Source organism: Hippopotamus amphibius, chromosome 1, assembly GCF_030028045.1.
Source record: "Hippopotamus amphibius kiboko isolate mHipAmp2 chromosome 1, mHipAmp2.hap2, whole genome shotgun sequence".
Lineage (NCBI taxonomy): Eukaryota > Metazoa > Chordata > Mammalia > Artiodactyla > Hippopotamidae > Hippopotamus > Hippopotamus amphibius.
Window position 1 is genome coordinate 77487923 of NC_080186.1, and position 23360 is coordinate 77511282.

The 23360-nt window shown below is 39.1% G+C and overlaps 1 protein-coding gene across 1 annotated transcript in view; it reads right to left on the reverse strand.

The window, feature by feature from the left end:
- SGIP1 (SH3GL interacting endocytic adaptor 1) overlaps positions 1–23360 on the reverse strand; it is a 212021-nt gene that overhangs the window by 97341 nt on the left and 91320 nt on the right. Inside the window, exons 2-6 of the mRNA XM_057717165.1 lie at positions 22191–22254; positions 17333–17357; positions 10052–10108; positions 6274–6328; positions 5398–5573 (exon numbers count right to left, since the gene is read on the reverse strand). Coding sequence (XP_057573148.1) covers positions 5398–5573; positions 6274–6328; positions 10052–10108; positions 17333–17357; positions 22191–22254 — 377 coding nt within the window. The remainder of the gene's footprint in view (positions 1–5397; positions 5574–6273; positions 6329–10051; positions 10109–17332; positions 17358–22190; positions 22255–23360) is intronic.

A 23360-nucleotide genomic window follows, 5' to 3' on the forward strand; every position in this document is an offset into this window, starting at 1 on the left:
AGATTTGGTTCAAAATTAAAGTCGAAGACAGGTTAAGAGATTGCCCAAACCTCTTTAACTGAATTCAAGGCTTGAGATACAGATACATTATAAACAGGACGTGAAAAGACAGAATGCTTTTAGGGCAGGGGACTAGAAATGGGGAAGCAAAGCCATGACTCTCAAGAAAGAATCGAGAGGTAGATTTAAAAATATGTATATACCAATGTAGATACATACATACATATATACATATGTACATACATACTACTGTGATGGTTAATTTTATGTGTCAGCTTAATTGGCCATCAGGTACCCAGATTAAGCATGATTTCTGGGTGTGTTGTGAGGGTGTTTTGATGTAAGATTAGCATTTGAGTTGGCGGACTCAGTAGATAGCCCTCCCCTATGTGGGCCAGCGTTATCTAATCTACTGAGGGTCTGAGTAGAAAAAAGAGTGAAGGAAGGAGGAATTCAGCCCCCTTTTCTGCCTCATTGTTTGTGCTGGGACATCTCTCATCATCTTCTGTCCTCAGACTGGAATTTGCACCATCAAGTCTTTTGGTTCTCAGCTCTTGAGACTCAGATTGAATTATTCCATCAGCTTTCCTGGGTCTCCAGTTTGCAGACAGCATGTTGTGGGACTTAGCCTCTGTAATCATGTGAAGCCAATTTCCTATAATAAATCTGTCATCTATTATCTCTCTTTCTCTCTCATCTATCTATACACATATAATACATATATCCTGTCAGTTCTGTTTTTCTGGAGAACCTTGAATAATACAACTAGTAATAAAGAAATGAACAACTGCAAAGTCCTAATTATGCATCAGGTACTGTTACTAGGATATTCTGTGTGCTTTCTTCATTCGCTCATTTATTGAATAACTATCTACATGCCCAATGTGTGCCATGTGCTGTGCCAAGCACAGGGAACAAAAAGTCAAAGAAGATTTGATCCTGCCAGAGAATGACAATAATCTGCAGAAAAACTCCATAAGGACCATTATCATCCTCACTTTACAGAAAAGGAAATACAGGCTCAGAACAATTATGGGGCTTATCTAAGTTCACACAGGTAGAACATGGCCCACCTGGGTATTATGATATGGCTACCTTCTATTAACCCCAGGTTCTAGAAGAAATTATTTAAACAAATGGCCAGAAAGCACTTGGGAGAGTAGGTGGTAACCCTAGGTGCCAAGATGTGCCATGTAGATTTGTCTTCAGAAGGGTTTCTTGCACAGCTGTTAGGAGTGTGCTATTGGCAGACCGCCTTCAACTGTCAATACTTCAGGAACTGACTCAGCTGCAGAGAGCCACCTTGGCCAAAGTCATGCCCCTTCTGAGCCTGCCCATATGGCAGTAATAGCAGTATAAAGTTTACTGATCTTAGCCAAACTCAGGACAACCCTAAAGGGTCATTCCAGCTCACGAGTTCCCCATGTGATTATCTTAGGCCGTTGTTAGACGTGCAAAACAGCTGCCCACCCTCCCCACAGGTACTGAGCCTAACATCCTGCACACCAAACTTGGAGTCAGCATGTTTCATGGAAAACCTGTTGAGTAAAGGAGGGACTCTGTCCTTTTTTCATCTTCCCGAAAGCACAGCTATAACATGAACAAAAGTTATACAGAGACAGCATTTGGGTTTAATAAATTTCTTTCAACAGTGAAACAAACTTTCTCAAAAAGAAGTGAACTATGTAAGATAGAGGGAGCACTATTACTGTTGGAGGGGCCTACATCAACCAAATAAGTTGGTATTTTACTTAAATTTGTTTCTTTTCATCCTGCTGCTGGCTAGCACGTAGCGTAACATCACTGGTACTTAGAAATTAGGGATTAGAAGTCTTTAAAAGGAATTTCCTGGTTTCAGTAGGTTCTGGGAATAATTTTAAGATAGATGGGGGAAAAAATCCCGTTTTCCAACAACTCCCCAAATTAATCTGAGATTATTTAAGATATAGTGGCACAGAAGCTGTGTCAGTGTCTACCAATATCCCTTTACTCCTTTATCTTTTAGTAACAGAACCCTGAATTTTAGCTGGTTATATGTGTATCCAGCCAAAGACTACACTTCCCAGACTCCCTTCCAGGTAATATGGCCACGTGACTAAATTATGGCCGATGGGATCTGGGTGGCAGTGATGAGTACAACTTCTCAATTAAACTTAAAAGAAACCACTTGCCTTTTATTTTCTCTTTCCTCCATCCCAAGGCTGGAACATGGAGGTGTTTCATGATGATAAGGCAGCAGCATCCTTGAAAAGGTAGAGCAATAATGCAGACAGTTCCTGGGTTCTTGAACAACACCTGGAGCGAGACTCTGCTACCCATCTAGACTGCCTACCAGCTTTGACTCTTTTGTGGGATAGAAATAAACCAACTATTTTGTTTAAGGCATGACTATTTTGGTTTCTGTTGAAGCAGCTCTATCAATATTCTAACTCATATGGATCCCAAATCAACAACTAAAACCTGGGTGCTTTTCCTTCTTTACTCCATCATTGTGATATGGTACTAGGAGATCACAACATGACAACAATAGAAATGAACATCTTTTGCTTGTAAGCTGACCTCTGCATCCTCCTCTCTTCTTTTTTGGTGCTCTGCCTCGTCCTGGTCCATATTATACTTGATTTCTATATAAAAATCAAGGGCCAAGGTGAGATCTGGACTGGAATTATGTTTGTCTGTATAGTAGGATTTTTGCCAGCAGTTAAAACCCTGATTTTCTATGTTGCTGAAGCTTTGTTTTGGGGAGGAGTAATTTTCAGATAGGTTTGTTTATACTGTATATACACATAGATATATATGATTCATTCATCCATCCATTCATTCATTTCATTCATTTATCGTGTCATTTGACCATGAAATGTATTCAAGAAACCTACCCAAATAAAATAAAAATCAATTCATGATAAGAGATATCAAATGGGTTACAATTCATTAATACGTATTCACAGATAGATTTAAAGAACAAGTGAAACATAACTTTATCTTAAAATTCTTCAAAAGAAATAGAAATCAGAAATTCAATATAAGCCATTATTATGAATAGCTTACCATTTGGAATTTTCTTTATTTCTATTAGGGTAACGATTGATGCTTGTAGCTTAAGAACTACAGCCTAAATGAAATATTCTGATATATCATTAACTGGTATAGGTCCTATTTTTCTTTTTGTCCCTGACTTAAGTGTAGATGTATGAACAACTGATTGCTTGGCTAGAAACATCTAAAGTTGTGCAAAGCATTCCTAATTTTTATCATGGTACTAACTGGATTTTAGAAGGTTATTTCTATTTATCCAGTTCTGGAGAACAAAGTTTTACTATGTCATTTGTGAAATATACCTATAATTGGTTATGGGTTATCTAGAAGAGGGCATGGATTCTAAAGCCAAGATTATATTTTCAGTTCCAATCTCTCTTTATACTTATTTTTTTTACAGAAATGTGCCTACCTTTCCCTAAAGTAAAAATCACAGCTCATTTTCTTACATTAAATGTCAAAAATCACAAATACTGGAAATCATAGTAATGACAGAGCCAGGTTCTCACATTGGAGGAACCAGCTGGGAGTGTGGTGGCAGCAGTGGTGGGGGATCCCAGGATCCCTTGGTTTGTGGGGCTGCAGGGGTGCAGAAATTGCCTAACCCTGGGGTACTTCCCTGGATATCTCCATCTAGTTTTCACATCGTTTCCCTAACATCTTTTTATCAATCGCAACCACATCATGTCAATATATCACTTTAAAAATAAGTGTTGGGAAGAGCTTGGAGTGACAACCACTCTCCTTATTGTATCCGCAGCAACATATCTGGTTGGAAGAATAACTGCCATATGACTTGGGCAGACACATGCTTTTTGATAGAAGGGATTTCTTCTTTCCTAGACTCAACTAGCTTTCCGGAAATCTATACCACATGCCTGGGAACCTTCTAGTAAGTTTTCTTTCGTGTAAATTTGTTCACTGATTCCCATGAGCTTGCCTTCTTACACTTATCCCAGTAGCTTCCAAGTGCCCACTAAGTTTATTATACCCTACAGAGAAGTGGATATAAATTGGTTTCAAGCATTTAAATACATTTTTACAATTAATAAAAAATGATTTAGTAAGTAAAAAATGATTTGAAAGATGTCAACTGAAAAGTGAAAGTGGGCAGTGAAAATGCCCCTATTACTAGAAATCACCTATATTACAAACATGTGAGTTTAAAATCTGTACCCTCCATTGCAGACAGGAAATAAAACTAATATAGGTCATGCCTCCATGACATCTTAAGATGGCAGCCGAGTATATGATTACAAATTACCTGAAATAGCATTTGCTGTGGTTGATTACTATGAGCAATCATGCTAGTTGACTCTAACAGTAGTGGTAAAAGGCCATTAAAAGCACTAAGCACTAAAGAAGGCATCTTTATAGACTTTATTCATCCCAGGCAGGCAAACACTTATTCCCAAAGGATGGGTGATTACAACTTCTTTAGAAAGGTTAGTTGAAATATTCTGGAAACATCTCAAACATGGTTCAGCATTTATTAACTACCTCATTCATGGGAAATGCTGCAGGGAGATCATGTCTCTCTAAAGGAGATGCCAAGAAACCAAGAACATATTAGCTCCTAGTATGAGAGCTTTCATCTGCTCTTCACAGCTATTTTTAGAAAACAATTGCAGCATTTATCAAGCACCACAGAGGAAACACTGTAAATGTTGAAACTCAGAATGCAGCAACTAGAGAAATTTAGTAGATGAGAATTGGAGAAGGAAGTACAGATTGTAGAAAATTACCAATTTGATTAACATAAATAAAGCATACCTGTATTTGAGGTGCCTAAATGATGAGAGTATTTAAAACAATTTGATAATAAAATATAATGAAGCTTATGAGTTTTAATATCTTTTCAGACTATGATCTATGATGTTAGATTAATATTTCTTTTTGAAGCATTAGCAATGAAAAGGTTTTTTTTCCTAAAAAAAAGCAATTTCCTTGATTTGCTTTCCATGAGTTTTTATGTGTTATATGATAAAAGAGGACATTAAGATGTGTTTTTAAAAATCATTGTTAGTAAGTATGTAAGTTTCATATTGTTTTAAATTGTTTCAGGAGTAAGTCTGGATAATCTTTATGTTATTTTTTCCTTCTTTGAAAAATGCTTGCAGGAAAATGTCAAAAAGAAATGTGATCCAATGCGTTTTTACCATTTTGAAAAGCACAAAAATTGCAATATAAAATGATTATAACTTTCCATAGCTAGAATGAGCTGTTTCAGGTTTATAGCATTCATAAAATGGTGACCATATGCAGCCTTCAGTTTAAGGAGTTTCCGATCTACTTAACGTGTATGGGCAGCGTAAAGTTCTCTGTCCAAACTTACCAAAGCTTGAAATAAAAACCACTCACCACTGGTGATGGGGAAAGTGCAATGTTGCCTATTGATGCCTTCAGTTCATCTACAGTTGCAGCGTTCTTAAGAATGTCTTTAGCTTGCAATGGCTTAATCTTGATATTAAACTTCTTGTGTGATTCTTCTTCCTCTTCCGATTCGCTGGAAGAGTAAAAGTGCTTTCCTTTGGTAGGTAGAACACGGTTAAAGATACATAACTCTTTTTTTCTACTGGGAAGCAATGATGAGTATAAGACATGAGTTACTGCACGTAGAGACGGAAGAAGTATCCTTAGAGAGCAGAAAATCAAAGTAAAACAAACAAAAATCAAAGGGTAAAGCAGGAAAGAGAATTTATCCACCTTTCCTTGGAGCATGATTAAGGATGGTGAGTTTCAAGGAGCAATGGTTACAAAGTCGGTCATTTGTGTCACACTCAGCACACACAGTGACAGGCCCACAGGAGCTTCCTCTTACTGTGGAGACAGGAAGGCTACTCTGTGGACGAGCCGTGATGGCTTTAAGTGCTTCAGAGTGTCACCTGCTCTGACCAGAGATGGTTTTTGGGGAAAGCACAAGTCAGAGCTATTTTCCAGCCACCATAAGTGGTGTTGTCATATCAGATTTCAGCAAATTACCCAGTACCCACAATTTGTGCTATTGTTTTTCAGCACAATTTTTCTCTTTCTCCTCTCTCTTTTCTATGACTAGATCAAGGCAAAATGCCTGCTTGTTAGTGATCAGGCTGTTCTCTGTGCTGTTTATTCGTCTCTAATATTAGGGACAACAGGACTTGAGAAGCTTGGGTTTCAGCACCTTTTCAAAACCTAAATTTATCATCCTGCTTTCTGAGAGTAAATGAAAATGAAAATTAGAATATAAAGAAAGGATATAGCCGGGTTCCTCAGGTCTGATGCTGTAGCCTTCTTCATCCAGCTCAGGCGAGTTCTATAAAATACGAGTGTACATCAAGCAATTATTATCCTGACAATGATAAAGGAATTATTCATTTTCCTTCCAGAGTCTTCTAGTTAAGGATATAGACTTGTCTCTTGTTTTGGAGGTAAGTGCCGAGCACTACGTGTTTAGATATTTACTCAAGGATATTTGGAGAATCTTCCTATTGGGAAAATAAACTAGGAATCAACTGTCAAAGAAAACATTCAAAGAGAATTTATCATGCATTTACTGTCAGCCAAGGACTGTGCTGAGCAACATGGTGGGGATACAAAATGCAAATTATCTTTTGTCTGTATTCTGATAGGCAAAAGTTCAAAAAAAAATGCAAAACACAAAACATCAGTGATAGGCGTTTGAAAGGAGAGGAAATTTGTGAGGTTTGGAAGAATCAGGGAGGCTGTGTGTGTTTTTCGGGCCAGATGGAGAGGAGAAGGGGAGTCAGCAGTGAGGAAGAGATTGTATAGAGACACCAAGGCAGGAATGGACAGTATGATTCCCATGGGGAAAGGGAGAGGCAACAATGAAGAGGACAGGACTGGAAAAGAAGCTGTATGGTGGGAGACCATGGAAAAGAAGATCATGGCTGTAGGGGTGAGGGCAACATGCTGGGGGAAGAGTCTGGACTTGATGGGACTACTGCAGCTTCTCAATTAAGGTAGGACACACTAGAAGCAGGATCGGAAGTTTTGGAAATACGCTTCAGGATAGATTGAGGACAGAAGAAACTGGAGAAAGGAAAACCAAGATATTTGCATCTCTTCAGGTGAGATGGGCTAAGAATGACCAAGTTGTTGGTGGTGGGGAGGGATGAATCGAGAACATTTGGAAGGACAAACTGTTGATTCTTAGTAACAGATTGGTCATAGCAGAAAAAGAAGAGGGAAGTTTCAAGAAGACTCCAAGATTTCTACCCTCAAGTCCTGGGAGTACTCCTGGCTGAACTCATCCTAACAGCAGGCAACTACATTTTTAGGAAAGAGTCAGGAAAGGTAAAAGATAGTTTGCACGATTGGGATAAGTGTTAGCATATTTTAGTTCCTATTATATGGTAAGTACTGTGACCCATACTTTATTTCACTGACCCTTCATAACAGTCATATGTGGAAAGAATTATCCCAGTCACCAAGGAGGAAACTAAGAGGAATTAGAGGCCATTTCTCTAGAAAACATCCAGCAAATGGCAGACCTGGGTCTTGATTCCAGGTATTTTGAGACTAAACTCTATGCCTGAGAGGGAAAGAGGGTGCAGAGTTCAAGGGCAGCCTCTTGAAGTTGAAGTTATAGGCCTGGAAGTAAAGAAGACAGAACAAGAGAGAGAGATTTTGAAGTCACTGAAGCAAAAGATATACCATGAGGGCCTGAACACCATGGAAAAGCTGCCTTTTGTTGGGCATTTATTGTCTCCCTCTGTTCTTTCAGTACCCAAAGTTACTTTTTTTTTTTTTTTAATGCAAGAGTATTAAGGTTACTTTCCTGCTAAAAACCTGTCCCTGGCTTCTTACTGCGCTTAGAATAATAGCCTAGCACCACTGTGTAGCCCACAAGGCCCTGCCTGATTCTCACAAGGCCTTCTTCCCATTGTTAGCATTTATGATTGGATTGCTGCAAGCTTTTTCCCACTGCAGGGTCCTCGTGAATGTCCTTCTCTCTGCCTGGAAGTCTCCTCCCTCAATGTGCAGTCAGTAAACTCTACTTAAACTTCAGGGCTTTGCTTGAAGGCCACATCCTTCCCTAGGCCTTCCCTGCCAAAAACACAATGATATAATCTATTAAGAATAAAACCTTTCTTGTTACTTAGGGAAAGTGGGGTCTAGTATATAATTACAAACACAATTCCTGTGACCCGAGTATTTTTTAGGACTAAGCAAATTTGAGGGAAATTCTGCTTCATTTAAACACATGTTGACCGGGACAGCACTAGGGTTTAGGGTTTAGATGGGGTAGCAGAAGTAATTGATGAGTGATTTCATGTTTTAATTATCATGCTTCTTGTTTGCTTAGAGTATACCATTCTTGTGTATTAAAGAATTCTACAAAATATAACAAAAATCGTTTTGGGTGGAAAAGTGTTAATTTCGAGAAAAGAAATCGTCCTTCCTTAATATCTTTAGTAATTCCCTTTAGAACATTATTTGTGAACAATTTGGATGTAGGATAATATACGGCTATCACAGATCTAGGGAATGAAACTGCTAAAAATATCAAAAAGATCTCAATCCTGGGAAACAGATACAAGAGAGGACCAGGTTGACAGAATGACATGTTTTAGAATGTACGGGTGGCGTGAAGAATTTAACCTTTCTGAGCTTCGGTTTTCTTTTCTCTAAAATGCAGATAATGTAATATTTACCTTCTAAGGTGGTAAGAATTCAGTAGTATACAATATTATAAATGGTGGTATTTATTATGGAAATAAAATTCTTATTATTAACACATGTGCAAAAGCATTAACATCAAGCTTAATTTTTATGAAAGAGGAGGTTGGGCCAGACCGTCACCTAAGGTATAAGTACAAAAGCATTTTGTAGGGATTGTGAATTTGGGCACTTTACTATGAAATCAAAATGACTTTTGATGTGAATATGGTCTACACATTTTCTATGATTAGAAATCTAAGAGCCATTGTGTCCATCCTGTTGTGGTTGAAGTGTGTGGTGATGAGGTTAATTGCTTTCTGGGGGAATAACAAGGAGAGTTTAGGTCTAAGCTGGGATTCACCTTCACTCCTTGAGAAGCAACAAGTGATTGTCATTCGACCTGGGAAAAATCTGTACCATGAGGCTATAATAATTACCATGTGCTATGGTATGAATGTTTGTACTCCCCCCAGATTTATATGTTGAAACCCAAACCCCAAGGTGATCGTATTAGGAGGTGGGGCCTTGGGGGGTGATTAGGTCACGAGGCAGGAGTCCTCATGATTGGGGTTGGTGGCCTTATAAAAGAGACCTTAGTGAGGTTACAGTTAGAAAGTGCCTTCTATGAACCAGAAAGTGGGCATTCAACCAGACACCAAATCTGCTGGTACCATGATCTTGGACTTCCCAGGCTCTAGAACTGTTAGAAATAAATTTGTTGTTTATAAGCCATTCAATTTTTGGTATTTTTGTTATAGCTGCCCAAACAGACTAGGACATTATGAAACCAAAGCCCAATACTCAAAGCTGCTTAGAAATATAACAAGGACTGAAACATCTGGAGTTAATATTTTAAAAAGCTTTTTTGAACACATATTACAGGCTAGGCATGCTACGGAAATATTCTGCAAATAATTAGCTCATTGAAACCTCGCAACAATGCTATAAAGTCACTACTGGCTTCATTTTTGCTGGCCAGCAAATAATCAAAGCCACAAGTAGCTAATATATGGCGGCAACAGGTCTTGAACCCAGGTCTAATAGACTCTAGTGCTCTTAACCTCTATGCTATGCTAACTGTGCCAGAACTTCCTAATGAGATGTTTCACTTATTTCTATGTCCTATTTAGTTTTTTCTTTTACACTCTTGTACCAGCTTTTGAGGTACACCAAAGTGAATCAGCTGTATCTATACGTATATCCCCATATCCCCTCCCTCCCGCGACTCCTTCCCGCTCTCCCTGTCCTGGCCCTCTAAGGCATCATCTTGTGTCCTATTTTAAATACAAGAATTCCTTGACTCATTTTCGCATTATGACATATTTATAAAGACAAACAATCTTCTGATACTCACATATCTTTCCCAATCAATTTCCGCATAAAATCCATTTGGTGCCCCATTGCTTTTCTTCTGTAATAAATTTGAAAATACATTTAGAAGAGAGACACGTGAATGGGAAAAAAAGGAACAAAGAATGCTTAACTCTTATCTGTATTTAGCAAGTGCTATGAAAATCCAACACTGGAAAGATGAATTAGAGCAGCCTATTAAGCAACCACATCGGTGTAACTGAATGGTAAATTGAGCTGCCGTGACACTGCATAAAAGAGCTTACACACTATTTCACAAAAGACTGTAGGATACCTAAGCATAGGGATGTTAAAAACTAGCTGTTCAAATTTTATTCAGTTACTAAAGAATCAGCAGCACCTACATTATAATTTAATCCTTTATACCTTAGGGGATATAACCAGATGTATATACATATTTAAATGGAAACATTTTGACTTCCATGTTATCCTCATGCACAATTAGTTTCAACAAATCCAGAGAATCCTCATCCAAGTCATTAACTAATCTTCTTTTAACTTTTCTAACACTGACTCAACTTTTTCCTAACCACCCCCTTGAGAGAATATAAAGGAAATCAGCTCCAAATTCGTTAACTCAGTCTCTAAGTGTTAAAAATAGTGTTGATATCCTTTTCAAGTGGCTTTTCTTATCAAATTATTAAAATAGAATTTGAGAGTTAATAGTGGGATTGCTGTCACGCCAGCACGCTAAGCCTCCGTGAGCACACATTACTGCCAGTGACTGACGATTAGCATTATTCTCTCAGGACTGTCATAAAGTTCTATCCTGGCCCCTGGTACAACCATGCCATGTACGCTCACAAGAACCTCAGCACGGATGTGGCATCATCCAAACTGAAATTGCTGCGATTCTCTACTTCTCATGAGCAGAGGACAAAAACACAAATGAGGTTGGTAATGCAGAGTCCATTCAACAACATTCCTGTAGCTAGCACACAGAGCAACGGTATGTCACTGAGCACTCAAAGATCTCACAACAACACACATCAGATGCTGACGCATGAGGCTTGAGGACAGGACACTTAATTTTGCAATCACAAATGAAGGCCAGTTGAACTACGATCAGAACAGTTGACGCTTAAGTTGACAAATAGGAGAAGAAAGCTTCTCATCTATGCATATAGGATCACTAGAAAACCAAATCCGAGGTAACCTGGTAACCATCATCATTGATTAATACTTACTGAATGCTGACGGGGCACTCTAAGAACTACTAGTAGTTTAGTAAGGGTGAATAATGTGTAAGGAATAATGTGTTCACTATCTTCCTTTCTCTTCCTATGCACCAGCACCGCACTAGAATTCACAAACGCACGAACTCTGCCCTGCCTCCACCAACCAGCACCCTGGAATGTAGGGCCGGTACTCCTCTTATTCTTTGCCTTGCTCCTGACAAAGATTACGTACTTTGTCAGACTACATCATTTTAACTTTCCCACAGAACTGCCTTCATTGAATTAGTGCTTCAATGATATGCTTTCTTTTTTGAACAAAGGTTATTTTAAGCACTTGCCACATCAACTTTGCACCAGTATAAGCTATGAAGCTACTTTTAAGGACATGGCCCATTAAACAATGTGCCGACTAATAATAGAAAATCTCTCTCATAGCGAACGGGCATGATTCCTGTTTTCTTTTTGTCATATTTGTTTTCTTTTAAAATTTTTACTTTACCAATCTGTTTGCATATGTCTTTGAAAAACTCTCCAAATCCTTCTTAGAAAGCATGTACAATAAATTAAAAGTACAAATGTAATGTATAATAGCGGGGAAACCAAATGAACTAAGCTGATCCCAAAGAACTACACTGATGAATTTTGTGATCAGTATAGTACTACTAATAGACTTTTTAGTTATTAAACAATTCTTCAATGCAAAGAATTTTTATCTAAAAACCAAAAAGATTAGATAAATTACTGAGTTCAAAATGTTCGAAGTTCTACAGTTGTTTAGTTCCGGGATAAACCAAGATAAACTATCAAAACCAAGATAGTTGATATGTTCAGCTGAACAAAAAATATGTGCGTGTGTTTCTTTCCTGACAACATATATCCAACATTATGAATAAAAATTTCCTTGATTTTTTGAATTTTATAGATCTGGACTGAGTGAAAATTCCCCAGTTTCCATGGAAACCAATAGAAGACTGAAATAAAGAGAAATCAAAGCCTATAAAAAGAAATTTTCTTTTAAAATAGGAACATTTTAAACATAAATACTACACACAAACAACAGATCATAACAATACATTCTTTGGGGCAGAGATTCAAAACAAGAATGCATACACACACAGACACACACACACACACACACACACACACAGCTTTATTAGAGAAACTGGCAATTTGGCCTCATTCACACTAGTGAATTCTTACAAATATATTTGATTTGCAAGTGGATATTATCAAGTTAAAGTTAATCCAGAATCTGGTTGAAAATTTTCTGGTCAAACTCCAAGGAAGAAAAATTCTCCTGGTTTAACCATTTAAGCAAGCTCATAGTAGTGATATGGAGGTAATGGATCTATTGATTTTCAATTGGAAAGCAGTGAAAAAGCACAGAAGAATGTAAATTAAGTGGGGAAATATTATTTAAAAACTAAGCTTAATATTTAAAGCAATGTTGGCTAGTCACCAACATATAAATAGTGATTTTTCTCTTGGAGTATAAGTTATGTATTCTTTTAATTCTTTTCTGTACTTTCTAAAATTCCACAATTAGCATAAATAACTTCTCCAACTTGAATATATGACTGTTATTTAAAGACAATTGAGGCTTACAGCAATGTTGATCATGTTTTAATAGGTATTTTACTTTGGTCAGGCTTATTATCTGATCTCAGATAATATGATGGGTTAAATCAATAAACCTAGTAACAATTGTGTTCAAATTATACATTCATCAAAGTTCTTAATTTCCATCATGAGTGCTCTTCTTTTCCAAGGTCAGATCATGGTCACATAGCACTCCTTGGCGAAAAGTATTAAAGGCACATGAAACACGGATTAAATATTATCTTTTGGCCATTGAAATAGACTGGACTCACTTTGTAGACAGTCCTATAGAACAGCACTGTCCAGTAGAACTGTCTGTGAAGAAGTAAACGTTCTGTATGTGTGCTGTCCAATATGGTTGCCACTAGCCATAAGTAGCTATGGAGCATTTGAAATGTAACAAGTGTGACTGAGGAACTGAATTTTATTTTTTTAATTAAAATAATTAATTAATTAATTGATGTATAGTTGATTTACAATGTTTCAGGTGTGCAGCAAAGTGATTCAGTTATGTATATATAATTTTCAGATTGTTTTCCATTATAGGCTATTACAGGACATTGAATATAGTTTCCTGTGCTATGCAGTAGGTCCTTGTTGTTTACCAATTTTATATATGGTAGTGTATATCTGTTAATCCCAAATTTCAAATGTATCTCTCCCCTTCCTTTTCCCTTGGTAACCATAACTTTGTTTCCTATGTCTGTGAGTCTATTTCTGTTTTGTCAATATGTTCATTTGTATCATTTTTTTTAGATTCCATATGTAAGTGACATCATATCATATGATATTTGTCTCTGTCTGGCTTACTTCACTTAGTATGATAACCTCTAGGTCCATCCATGTTGATGCAAATGGCATTATTTCATTCTTTTTTACACTTGAGTAATATTCCATTGTATATATGTACCATGTCTTTATCTATTCATCCATCAACGGACATCTAGTGAGGACTGAATTTTAAATAGCAATATGTGGCCACCACGTTGGACAACACAGCTATAGTTGTTGTATAGTCTGGGCCAGGATAATCATTCCAAGTCCACTGTCAAGTACATTAGATCCCACAGGCCAAGGTCCTGCCAAATTCCTGATGTTACTGAGATAGTGCTTATCCTAATAAGTGACTACTCAGTTTGTATGGTGTTGTTCATATTATAGCCAAAGCTTTTATAGATAGCAGATTCTTTAAAAAATTTGAATCCCTGTCCTTTGTCCAAAACAAAGGAATCACACATCTCTTATGCCTGATCACTTTTTAAAAGTGTATTCAGATGTCAACATACAGAGTCTACTCGGTTGATTTAAAAATTGGCCCTGGGTATTCAAGAAGTAATTGGGAAAATTATCTAAGAAAGAGTCTTCTTAAATGCTACTATTTTTTTTCAAGTTTCAAATTGGGATTTTACTCACTGTTTCTACAACCCCTTGGAAATTTTAAACTAAAATCTGTTTCCTTACCGAAACTTTTTTTCCTCCTTCACGCGCGCACTCTGCTTTGTTATTGTAGGGTAGTTCATGTGGACTGGGCTGCTGGAATTGATTGTTTTCATGTAGAAAAAAGTTGTTAAAGGATCTGTTTGTTCTTCAAGACACATATAAAGAATCACATGGAGTCAGCAAACATACCATAGAAGAAACAATGTCTAGGCCAAATTATAGGGCCTACCAATCTTGGTAGGGTTCTTGCAGCAAAGAGTGGACTTTGGGGCCCATAATGAGGCTCTATTCAGCAGGCTGGTGTGGCTCGGCCAGGAGAAGAAGGGAGAAGGCGGAAGAGGCAACCCCGGCACTAGATGATGTGGATCTAGTCCTCACTCAGCCAGCACTTAATTTACAGGTAGAGAACAGACACCAGGACACACCAAAGTGACTGAATAAAAATGGCTGTATTTCTAACGGAAGTCTGAAAAGGCTAGCCCCACCATATATTCCCCTGGATCAAAGCCTTCCTGGGAGACATCCATACACACAGCACACACAGCTGACAGCGCCGAATCCAGACCCTTTCTTGCACACGTGTTCAGGATGAGCAGAAATCTCCTTACAGCAATGGTGGTGACTCCCAGGCCCCCCAGTCTAGGTGCGGATGGAAATCTGAACTACTTAGGAAAAACGTCGAGTGTCTCCTGCACAAATCAGAGTTTGTCTCCAGGTTAGACGGCATCCTCACACGTAGCTGCCTGAAGCCTCAGACATCCAGACAGACAGCTCGGCTGGGGGTGGGCATATGGAGCCGGCAGGGAGCAAGGCAAGCCCACCTTGATAAATGCAATCTGGCCACAGAGCCTCTGTAGACAAAACCTCAAAAGCACTGTCATCAGAGATGGGCTTCACTGGATGTTGAGAAACTGAATTTAAATAGTTAAACCTATCGTGTGGCCCCTGCACTGACAGTCATTTCTCAGCATTACGTGGGCGCACCACCACCTGTAGTTTGTAGAACTACGTTAGTGAGACCATAAATTTCAACTTGGGATATTCAAAAAGCAATAATTTGAAAGCTGACTCAGCCATGTAAGAGTAGATTGGCTCCACAGACATGAGGTCTTGAAGAAATCAGTCTGAGTTTGAAAGAAAATCAGCTTGAGATTTCCAGGGACTGAATGGAAACCGAAACTTGGACCCCTATAGCACTGATCCTTTAAGGAGTTCTCAAAATTTGGTGACCATAGCACATGGAGAAAACTTGAGGCACATTTCCAAATGGTAAAATTAGCAGCTGGCCAATAACTCCTAGTTACCTAGGAAGCTGTACACCCTGTTTCTGAGAACATGCATTTATTTTGAATGTAGCCTGTTTTCCAAACAGGTCTGTTATTTCCTGAGAAATTGAAATTAAATAATTGCTCTTTCCTATCATGACCAGTGATACATTCATGGCATTTCCAATTAAGGAACAAAGAAGGCACATCTGCTGATAAATAAGTTGATGTGACGGAGAACAGCAGCGGTAAAGGAGGATCTGGGAACTCAGGAATGAAGCCCCGATTTAGGGTGGGCGGCTCCGCAAAATCACAGCTGGGCGTATTGACACAGGGCATACTCAGAGTCGCCTTCTACACACCAGTGCTGTGCCAGGCACTGGGGTGCATGTTCTGCTCGAGATTTAAACTCGTGGTCCCTAGAAGACCAGAGAACTCTGAGATAGCAGTGGGGCCTTGGGAGACAATGAGCAGCGGGGTGGGAGGAGCTTTAGAGAAAGTAAAAAAGGACAAGACTGAGGGTGCCACAGGGAGAGAAGCAAGAAATAGCAAACCAGCCTGGGAGCAGCAGGGAGGGAAAGCAGAGACTAGCTAACAGAGCCTTGCAAGGGTCAGAATGAAGGGAACAAGAGAACTCAGGGAACGGACCAAGACAGAAGCAAAGAGAAGACACAGAAGCAAAGAGTACCTGAGACAGAGTTAACGAGAGGGCTCTGAGCCAGAAGCAAGAGGTGAGGAGAAGCTGAGTCTTCTGGGTCTTTTTTTTCCCCTGCTGAATAGAGCCTTGATTATAGTGTTACCCAATGTCTGATCAATTTCAGTCTACTTTCGTAACATTTCATGGCGAGAACTACATGAATGTAAAAGGCACCCCAAAGCTAAGAACCTTGAGTCAAATACGGGAGAAGAACTCCTACCATAGCTGCAATTAACACTCCAGTTTAGGTCTAATATTATAAAGGGCGATTTTTCAAAAAAATATTTTTAACTATCAGATTTATTTTCGTTCACACTCCAGCCCAATGAGCCTAATGTGAGTCCCTTTTTTTCCCCTTCAGTAACAGCTGTTCTTTTGAACCTTCTGAATAGGCATCTGATTTAGATTTGAAGGAAGTCATTTTATAAGTTGGTGCAGACTCCCACAAGCACAACTAGGATAAATCCAAACCCATGCACCACAGATTTCTTTAAAAAGCAAGAAATCTGGTGACCAGCAAGGAATCAGAGTTACTGCTAAACCTAAACCCAGTGGACACATTTTCCTCCTCCAGGCTGTAAATTCAGGCATAAGTGGTTTCGAGACCATTCCCTACTTATGAATTTAATATAGAAAATGTATCTGCAGCTCAACTACGAAAGGGGAAAAGCTTCTTTCAATTTTATTGGATCTCAGCTCCATTATGACTCTGTGGCCTCTGTTGGAGAAAAACATTCCCGTATAATGAGCTCTTATATCATTAAATTGGAAATGAAATAACAGTTGATGGTAGCAGCCCCTGCAGGAACTGTCTGGCTTTTGACCCACACCATATTGATGACTGGTTTGCTTGCCTACTCTGGGGCAGGGTTTTAGGTGAATGCAATAAATAAATTTAACTTAACCAAGACTGCATTTATGTCCCATGCAGTTACTACAAAAAATTATAACAGTGAGAGGTCTGAAAAGTCATTAAAGCTAGATTTTCCCTGCAGGAAAAAAAAAAAAAGGCACGGGCTTTAAGAAATTTAAACTAGCATAGGTTGAAGTGCAAACCTACTAAAAATGGTCATTTAAATACTTACAATTCCATCTCTATCTGGTGAACCTCTGTAACAAAAAGAAATTGGTAGCTATTAGGAAAATGAATCATTCTTGCTACATAGACTCAAGTGTAACAATAAGAATCATTAACCACCTCTCTCCCCCTTTGGTGAGTTCCCACCCCAGTAAACCTGCCTAATGAAAGCTAAATCAAAACAAATTGGTTGAGCGATATTTGGGTGTGGGGTGTGTGTACGTGTGTGCGGGAGGGAGAGTCTCATTAAAAACTGAAATCCAAAAGGCACAAGTTGCTGGTGCATTGGCTTGAGAGGAGAATTCATGAAGGGCTGAGCTACTCAGCTGGCTTCCATTTAAAACTACCACCAGGAATGCAAACCGATTTGTTCTCTCTCATCTTCTCCCCACAAGTGATCTTGAATTTCCCCTTATAAGAAGGAACTTCTCCAGTATTTTTCAACTTACTTTGAGATCCATCTTTTCTTCTATATTTCTATATTTACTACTCCTTTGATTACCGGAGAGCAGGAAATGGAGGGCAATTTTGCTGACTGGCTCACTTTGATGACTCAAGTCCAGTGTATTCAATCCACGGTGATGCTCGGCTGCTGTGCTTGAGAATTGGGGCTTTAGAGTAGGATGAATCTAGGTGTTTGGACTCCACCACTTACTGACCTTGAACGTATTACTTAGTTCTCTAAGCCAGTTTAAATATGATAAGGTATATAAAGAACTTATAATGGTTTCCAACATACACAAGGAATTCAAAAATGTTTGTTACAGGTTTTTTCCTCTTCCATGCTGTAGCCATGTTAGAATTTATAGCAATAGAGGAAGGGTGTTATTATTGTTACTTTGGAAAACTGAGCTGGAGGAATCAGAAAGGGAGAAGAAAAAGGGCAGTCACTTTATAACTTCTTATATTAATTTATTCTGTAAGGAACTAGAAAAATATTATTCTATTAACGTGGAGACCAGAATTATGCTTACATGGGGACCTGCGTTATTTGGAAGTAAGTGCTTGGGGGGATTATGAAATCTTGAAGAGTTTGATGTGGTTGGAATTGTTCCTTAGGAGGTGGGAGCAGGTGACAAAACTGTTTATTGCTTCATAGCGTGGGGCAGAGGAGAGAGAGAGGGAGAGAGGCAGAGTTGGTGGGACCGCTTCTCGGCTTCCAGATGTGATTCTGCTTCCCACCAACATCCCCTTCAAAACGAGCAGAATTTTCTACTTGGACTATAAAACACTTGCTGTACATCATTTTCCATGATCATTTCTGTGTCCATATGGATGCAGGGATGAATCAGTGATACAGGGGCTAGAAGCAGAGAGGACCCTGATATTGAAAGACCAGGAGAGTTTACAGAAATCTTTAGGGTCTTTGGACATTCGCTGGCTATTGCAAAAAAGTTGGTTCAAAGAAATTTCATCTAAGAAGGACAGGAAGAGTCTTAGCCAATAAAAGCTATATATAATTCATTGAATAACTATGGAGTGCTTATAATAGGCCAGGCAGTAGGCTGGGGTCAGGAGAGAAAATAATGAAGAAGATATGTTCATCATAGAGAGAATGAGACAGGCCAGTAAATCCAGTGGGTTATTATGGCCACAGTAAACCCAAGTGATAGGAAAGTACAGAGGACAGGTACCAACCCACACTTATCAAAGCCAATTTTTCTTATCAGCTTGTACGCTGAAAAAAATGAGCATTTCTTACTAGGACTTCAGCCTCTGCTAAAGGAATTGATAGAGAGGATATTGCGTAGGACATATCCAGAGGCACTGATGTTCGTGGGGTTGCCTTTTGGGGAAGGTGATAGAGAAGTGGAGAAGACAAGGCTCTAGGGATACTCCTGGCTGTGGTGTTGCCCTCTATTGGTCCAGGTAGAAGGGCATAGCTATAGGGGATCTTAAATGGGAGACCACGTGGTCTCATGCGTATTACAGCTATAGGCATTTCAAAAATCTTAATCAGAAGAACTGAATTTTACATAGCAGTATTGTTGTCTATTCTGATCCTTTGTCTTATCCATTGATGGAAATGGGGCTGCTGCTTCCCAGTATGGTGGCAGTAAGCATGGTGGTGTATAGCACCAGCTATGATGTCAGACTGCCCAGGTTCAACCAACTTAGATTTCCTAGCTGCATAACCTTGGACAAGCACTTCACTCCTTTGTGTCTCAGTTTCCTCACCTACATAATAGCTGTGATAACAGTATATACCTCATAGGGCAATTAAAGGAGTCAATGAGTTAATATAAATGAAGAGCCCTCAATAGTACCTAGAACATAGTAAATACTCATTAAATGTTATCTAGAATAAAATTATTATATAAGTCGACCTAGTATAGGGAGTAGAGAGAGAGATTTTAGCAGCCTCAGACAATTGGACATGTGTTTTCATTTATTTCCTAACCTCCCCTTATTAAGTTTTATATGCTTTTAAATAATTTTTTTAACAGTAGACCCATTATATTTACTGATTCCATTTTAAAACTGATCATCTACCAAGAACCCTTTGCCTCTTTTTTAAAAAGTGACAACTGCAACTACTGCCCTTTCTCTTTTACCCTCCTATTGGCCTTGATTATAATTTTGCCCAGTCATTCTTTTTTTTTTTTTTTTTCTGGATGATAAAAAAATAGGCACTTGATTCTGGACTAGAATACTGGCTCCATGTCTTATTTTCTGGGTAGCCTTCAGCAAGTTACTTAATTCCTTTTGGCACTGATTTCTCATCTTAAAAATTGAGATATTACTTCTAACCTTATTGAATTACTATGAGGATTAAAAAGGATATCAGTACATAACAAAATACCCTGCACAGGGCCTGCCACTTAGCACAGGCTCTCTCTTTTCCTCTTTCTATCGGCCATTGTAATGATGATCAAATCAGGAAGCTCTGGTTCTAACCCCACTCTATCTAAGGACACCCAATCAGCCGAAGTTGGAACTGGCAGCTACCATAGCAGGTTGCTTGGCAACGCTCAACAGAGTTGCAACAGCCCTAAAAACAGTTTGCATCAACAAGGTTTCAGTGATTGCAGACTAACATAAGCATTACCTAAATCTGAAGGGACAGCACATTGCCAGAACATTTCCCCAGCCTTTTGCAAGAACAATATATGACCCAATTAGAGAGCAGGGGCTCATGAAAAGCAAAGGCTTACACTAAACGGCTCGTCCTTTGGACATCACTACTGGTGAAACCAGTTTATAGCTAATTTGCTATCACCTAAGTAAATTAGGGCGCTCAGATGATAAGAAGTAAAGGACAGATGCTTGGGATCTTACAAGCAAATGTCTCGTTTAGAGTAGTTCAGAGAGATATTGGGCATCTACCCAAAGCCTTGAGGAGTAACTTCCTCATTTTCATCATTTTAGAAGTGGTGATGGAAGAGCAGTGCTTTGGCCACATGCAAATGAGCTCAGCCTGCCTTGGGGAGGTTGTCTGACCTCTTTTCCCTTTTGAGGGAGATTTGTTCCTTTTTAATTTTCTTCACACACCAGAGATTATGTGTAGTCAGTTACCGACAGTCTTCAAAGAAAAATGGATTTGGTTTCTGCTAATGATGTTCTCCTGAGATGTGTCTAATAGTATCCCACACAACACGTGGCACATTGTAGGTAGCACAAGATTTTGCTGACAGACAGACTGCTACAGTGTCTGGCCTTTTAGGGAAATTAGATTCCATCTAGTGCAAAATGAGGCCCATTAGAGAGAAATGTATTCTAAGTCCTTGGAGCTATTGGCAATGCTGGAACCACAGCCCAGGTTTTCTGACTCTGGTGAACGAAACATCTCCTATCCTTTCAAAGTTGGCAATTTCTTAAGAAATAATGGAAATTATATAATGCTCAGAAAAATTTTCTCTAATTTAATCATTTAGAAAAATTGGCAAGACTAGAGTACATGTAGTTTCCATGAAATAATTATTTGCCAAAAGAAAAAGTACAAAGAAAAGGTAAGAACAGGAGACATGTGATGTCTGAACAAAAAAAAAATAGCTTTTTACCCCCCATCCCAATCCTTTACAGTCTCTGGTTTAAGAGCCTTGAAGTCTTTGAGGTTGCCCACGCCTGAGGAAGGAAGCCCAGACACCTCAGCCTGGCTGGCACTTAAAGCCCTTGCAGCCCCTGATCTGCTTTCCAGCCTTGCCTCCCATCATCACATTTACCTGCAGCCGACGGGTAGAGAGACTGCCCTGTTTAGCTTGTCCTGAATACCTACTTGGCTTTTCCACATCCTGATTTGACTGCTGTTCCCTTTGCATGAAACATATGTCCTCATCTTCTTGAAGGCCAAACTCAAGGCTCCTCCCTCTTTGAAGCCTCACTGATCATCTATTCAAACATGAGCTTTCCCACCCTCATATTCCCAAGAAATTTCATTTTTAATTGCTCATGAGGAACTTACTACATATTACTTTGTATTAGTAATAATAGGAGTAGTGGCTGCTGACATTCACTGATCGTTTACTAAGTACTAGTTACCACGGTAGTCATGTCAAATGTTAGGCCTTTTAGTTACATGAAAGATACTGCAATTTGCATGATAGATATTTTATTCCATGAATTATAAATTCTCAGAGGACAAGTACACAGGGCAATGCTCAGCACCTTGTGATAAAATTTATGTGTGATAAAAATGTATAGAATCAAAAGCTAAAGGTGCAAAATCAACGTAGCCCTTTTCCTTTTCACCTGCGCCTAAACAACTATTGACTTTCCCATTTTCCAACTTTCCTGCAGAGATTCTAGCCAAATAAGGGGTTTAATGGGCTCATTATTCTGCTATACAGCAGGCCACTCCACATCTGCATTTCCACAGGGTCACAGCCAGCAGATGCTGAGCAGTGGTGCTCTCCTTAAGTACATACGTGGAATCAGTGTCCTTTTCTTTCTTCCGTATTCCAAAGGCCTTCCTTGTACGTTTTTTCAATCCTGTGGGAAAACAACAAGAGGTCAGAAAATTCATTTTCTATTTGAAGGTTCCTAGCAACGTTCAAGTGAACACATTTTTTAAGTTGCAACACAGTTAAATCTGAATGTCCAAAAAGCCATGAAAGTTTCTTCACGCGTGTGCGTGTGTGTGTGCACGCGTACAGGAGGCATCATTGTTTTCAACAGGTGTTTATCAGGGACACGGCACTGAAAGTTCTTAGCACTATGAGCAATGTGAGAGTATTAAAAAAAAAAAATGGAAAGAAGATAGGACCAGGTACAGAAAAGTTGGCAAGCTTTCCTTAGACTACTGGTATTTATCACCCAGATGGGCACTCTGCCAAGAAACCCAACTGCAGATTTAGAAGAACAATAATTTCCAGGTTAGCTGTATTCTTGAGAATAGGATAGTTCCAACACAGAGGCTATGTAAACCATACCAGAGAGCCACGGTGGCCTGACACATCTTTGTATCCCATATTTCCAATTCATCTTTTTCTACTTCCTCAGTTTGGTGGCTATACTGGATCCTCTGAACACACCACAACCTCTGTACTCCAGTATCTCTTTTTTCCTGATTTGGTCCTTGCCACTGGCTGAAATGCTTCTCCTATTTTGTTGGTATTTAGAACTTCCACATGTGCCTTCAAGGCCCAGTCGATGCCCCCTCCTCTGTGAGGGCCTCGCAGTCTTGGTGCTGTCAGAAACTGACTATCCTGTGCTCCCCTCAAGTGTTGCTCTTGCATATATTACAATATACCAAACCATTCTACTTATTAGTTCCTATGTCAGTTTCCTTCATGAACTGTAAGTCTTTCTAGGATAGAGGCCAAAGACACCCTCGGTGTGTTCTCTACAGCAAGTATAGGAACCAGATAATATCTGTTGATTTAAGATGTCTTCCAGGAAGCACCATTCAGGGGATACTGGGGTAAGAAGGCTCCTTTCTTCCAATCCTGGACAAACCAAGCCTAGTCTTGTATCTTCTATTCTTGTCCTGTCAAGGCTCTGTCAGGGATTCCCATCTCCTGCATGTCCTGAAGTTACATATGTGGCTTGTGTTTCTCATGTTAATGGGTATTATTCAGATATACCAATGCCTATAT